At 45.8% G+C, this 4,677-nt stretch overlaps 1 protein-coding gene across 1 annotated transcript; it reads left to right on the top strand.

Annotated features, from left to right (window-relative positions):
- Positions 1 to 906: 906 nt before the first annotated feature.
- Positions 907 to 3,887, top strand: LOC149579565 (receptor like protein kinase S.2-like). Its single transcript, XM_089785911.1, has one exon. It carries the CDS (start codon positions 1,264 to 1,266, stop codon positions 3,691 to 3,693), a length of 2,430 nt encoding a protein of 809 aa, XP_089642037.1. The 5' UTR covers positions 907 to 1,263; the 3' UTR covers positions 3,694 to 3,887.
- The last annotated feature ends 790 nt before the right edge of the window (positions 3,888 to 4,677 follow it).

Genomic DNA, 4,677 nt, shown 5'->3' on the forward strand with positions numbered 1-4,677 from the left:
TTTCATAATTCTTTTGCATGGAAATATGTACACAGCCCCATGCACAAAATCATTTTTCAGCTTCTAGACTCTTTACCTCGTCTTCGACCAGGAATACAAAACTCTTAACGGTCAGCCGCCGCCGAGGCCCAACGCGGAATGACTATTATTGTAAGTTCTAGAAGATAACGTAGGAATAGAATGGAATGTAATGGAATCACATTATCCTTTTTTGACCTTGTCAGACAATCATGTTATCTTCGCCTCTTACAACTCGATACAATATGGGACAAATTATTATAATGAAACGTTTCCACGACCCAGGAAATTTCCCGTGATTGAGCCGATCAATATCCATCATTTGACGGATTCACGATTATTGGCGGTCTCAAATATATTATTATTATTGTTATATTAGGGCACTCCATGTATTTTTGGGAAAGTCAGTTTTGCATTTTATTAACCGAGTGAAGGGAACACGTGTAGTTGGCTTTCACATTGCCAAATCCCACCGTATGACGTCAGCCCTTTGGTCGCGGAGGGGATTTTTTTTGGCTGTTGCGGAAGTTGTCAGGTGGGCTGCAAATTTTCGGATCGGCGCATACAGCTGTGACACGTCAACATCTTTTTTAGGTCCGAGATGATAACGTCAGCAAGGCGGTGAAAATATCGCCGTTACCAATACAAGATGGAGACAGATAAGGCATTTTTATGGATTGCGGGGCCCGCAACCTACTTCGTACCTACTGCCAGCGCACCACACACGGCAGCAGTTTATTTTTTTCCGGTGGCGTGAAACGCAGTGGATTCCACTTTTCACGGGGTGCAAATGTCAAGGACTGTTGGTAGTGGCTGCCACGTGTTCATGCCGATTTTTTAAAAAAACACCGTTTAAATTTTAAGAGGATGTTTCTAAAATGTGTAGGAGGTGGCCGCCAAATCTTATCTAACTTTATGGAGTGTGTGGTAATATTCAACGCAGAAATTGTTTTTATACTCGATTAACCAAATTGCATTTACACTTGTTTATTCATTTATTTGTTTATCCTTCGGATCGCGTCCAGCCAAAAATCCAATCGCATTTATATTTGCTTTCATACGCTCTAATTCCCGCTGTCATAAATGTGACCAGTTAATTCTGTCTTTTAGATGAGGGAGGCTGGCGTGAGCGATTTTTTATTTTCTTCTAGGGGATTCGAACTGTGGATCTCCTTTTGAGAACGGTCGATTAAGATTTTACTCTTGAATTTAATGAGAAGGCTTCTGAATTTGAGGTTTTGAGACATGGGGAGAGGGTGCTTTCATGGGCGAGCGTCTAAATTTGTGGATTCTACGTTCGAACGGCTGCTGCAAAAGTATGAGTGGCGACTGTGGCTGGGATTCGATTGGTCGCCGAACTTCTCATTTTCCATACGGAGGTCGCTGGCTCGAATCCGGGCGCGGAACTGGCGATGGCGGTGGAAGCTTTGGCCGAAGCAAATCTGGCCGAGCGAAGGCAGAGGCCAGCACTTTCACGACACGGCGGGCATGATCATTGCTCCGTCTAGCAAATTCAGTTCTGAAAATCCTAGGATCTTCAGCTATGCGGAGCTTTATATCGCCACCATGGGTTTCAGCAAGGACGAGTTGCTCGGCAGCGGGGGTTTTGGAAGCGTTTATAAGGCCGTTTTGCCGAGCGACGGATCAATTGTGGCGGTGAAATGCGTGTCTGAGAAGGGCGAGAGGAGGCTGGAGAAGTCATTTGAGGCGGAATTGGCAGCTGTAGGGCAGCTGAGGCACAAGAATTTGGTGTCGCTCAGGGGCTGGTGCTTTGAAGAAGATGAGCTTCTTCTGGTCTATGATTATATGCCGAATTCGAGCCTCGATAGGCTCTTATTTGGCCGCCATGGACGTGTTCTTGAATGGCAGAGAAGGTACAAAATTATCTGCGGTCTGGCCGCGGCGTTATATTATCTGCACGAACAGCTGGAGACGCAAATCATACACAGAGACGTAAAGGCCAGTAATGTGATGCTGGATTCGGCCTTCAATGCTCGATTAGGAGACTTCGGCCTCGCTCGCTGGCTTGAACATGCAGGTGCCGAGTTGGAATCCGTGAAAATGCATAAGAAAAATTGTAATTCCAACAGGGGTTTCAGACTCATGGAGACCACACAGATCGGCGGCACGATAGGGTACCTTTCGCCGGAAACTTTTCAGAGGCGCAGCAGATCGACGGCAAAGTCTGACGTTTTCAGCTTCGGCGTCGTGGCTCTGGAAATGGCTTCCGGCCGGCGAGCCATCGATTTGAGCTACCCGGACGAGCAGATCGTGCTGGTGGACTGGGTGAGGGATTTGTACGAGAACGACCGGATTCTCGAAGCCGGTGACAATCGCTTACCGGACGGCTACGATTTGCAGCAAATGAAAAGGCTTCTGTACATCGGGCTTCTCTGTTCTCTCAACGATCCTTCAGCCCGGCCGACGATGAAGTGGATAATTCAAGCGCTGGACGGCGATGTGGATCTTCCGTCATTGCCTTCTTTCAAAGCCGTGCCGTTTTACGCGTCTCTTTCTTCCGGCAGCTCTGACAGCCTGAGCACCAGCGAAAATAATATCAGTTCTTCAAAGCTTTTGACTTCGTCGACATCTGTGTCACCAAAGCTCAGATCTTCAAGCTCAGACGGCGAAGAAAGGAAGAATTACAGTGTGAATCCGCGTAATTATGCGCAACTGGTAGATGCGCCGCGTGAATTCTGTCTCCGGGAGGTTCTGGCGGCGACCGACAATTTCTCCGAGGAAAGCATGGTTGCAGAGATGGATTTTGGCACAGCTTACCGTGGTTTTCTGCGGGATTCGAACCTGCGCGTGCTGGTGAAAAGGCTGGGGATGAAGACTTGCCCGGCTCTCCGGTCACGATTTGCACAGGAGTTGCACAATCTCGGGCGTCTCCGGCACCGGAATCTTGTGCAATTGCGCGGCTGGTGCACGGAAAAAGGCGAGGTGCTCGTCATTTACGACTACATGATGAACCGTTCTCTGAGCAAGATGTTGTTCTACCAGAAAAAGCATTTTGTTCTTGACTGGTCGAGCCGGTACAGAATCATCAAGGGTCTCGCTTCAGGGCTGCTTTATTTGCATGAAGAATGGGAGCAAACTGTTGTGCACAAGAGCGTCACTTCTGCGAACGTTTTTCTCGACGGGGATTTGAACCCGCGACTTGGAGGCTTCGCGCTTGCCGAGTTTCTGAACCATGGCGATGACTCGCATCATTCCACGGGCTCTGTTCGGGGCATTTTCGGCTACATGTCGCCGGAATATGTGGTTTCCGGCAAGGCCACGACGGAAGCCGATGTGTTCAGCTTCGGAATCGTTGTATTGGAGGTGGTTTGCGGCAGAATGGCGAACGATTTCCGGTGTCCGACTGTTCCTCTCGTCAAGTGGATCAAGAATCTGGAAAGGAACGGAGTGCTGTGCAACGCTGTGGATGTGAGATTGCAGGGGAACCTTGATGTTAAAGAGATTGAAAGGCTTCTCAAGCTCGGGCTTTTGTGCACTCGGAGGGATTCGAAAGCGCGACCTACGATGAGGCAGATTACTCACATACTCGACGGAGACGACCGCCTGATCATGTCCTTCGAAGCAATTCCTGATAATTCTGAGCCTGAAAAGGATCCGGAACCCAACGATTGTTCATCTCTCATAAAGAGAATGCAGGCTCTGGGCATACAATGATCTGAGATGCAGGAGATTTAATGACGAAGACAGTTTTGAGTTGAATGATTTTTGTATATTAATTACTATTCTTACGTATTCTAGTTCTTAGTTCCGATGATTTCCGCCATTGTAAGCTCTGTTTTGTGTGGATTGATCTGCTGTATTCAACGTGTATGATATTGTATTTAGTTGAAAATGCAGCAGTGCTGTTTTTTTTAAACATTGAACTGTTGTTCGCGTTTTAAATTTTTATATCTCCCTTTTAATTTCTGTGATGTGGAGAAACATAATTGCTGTAAAGCAATCAAAGCGTAATCATTTTAGAAAGACTCGTAGGAATCTCATTCCGGAGTTGGGAGAGACAGTTTGTCTCTTTGTTAGATTAAATTTGAAAAATTAAAGCATTCAGGGGCCTCGTGAACCGACTTGGGGTTGAGTGGGCCTTGAAATATTTGGAATGCTTTACGAAATAAAGTAATGTTTGGCCAATAGTTGCTTATCACCAATTCAAATACGAAACTGCCACTGCTTTATTTCGAAGGGCCGGTGGCCACTCGAAACCACCCTAAGAGGGAACAAGTATGAAGTTATGTTTAAATGAGGAGCCCTTCATGTTGGGTGGGACAATGACAACAGCCTATGACACGATTGCTCAACTGTTAATATGCTTTATGAAGATTCCACACACGTTTAATTAAATCCGTCCGAAATTGAAAGAGGCGTTAAGAATCTTTTTGTAGGTGAAATTTCATTAACGCCTCCAATGTCTATTCCCCTCTCCCCGTCAAACATAAATTGTTCGACAAATTTTTGTTGCCCGTCGTTTTACATTTTAATTCATGATCTCTTTGTTGACAGTGCCAGATTAAAGATGAAGATTAAAATAATACGTATGAATAGAGGGGAGATTTAAAATTCGTCTTAACCTAAAACTGGTGGCTTTAAGGTTTATAGATAATATGTTAGTTACACGCATAAACTTATATGATTCAATAAGGTCAA

This window comes from Cupressus sempervirens, chromosome 1, assembly GCF_028749045.1.
Source record: "Cupressus sempervirens isolate cs-2001-9-10 chromosome 1, ASM2874904v1, whole genome shotgun sequence".
Taxonomy (NCBI): Eukaryota; Viridiplantae; Streptophyta; class Pinopsida; order Cupressales; family Cupressaceae; genus Cupressus; species Cupressus sempervirens.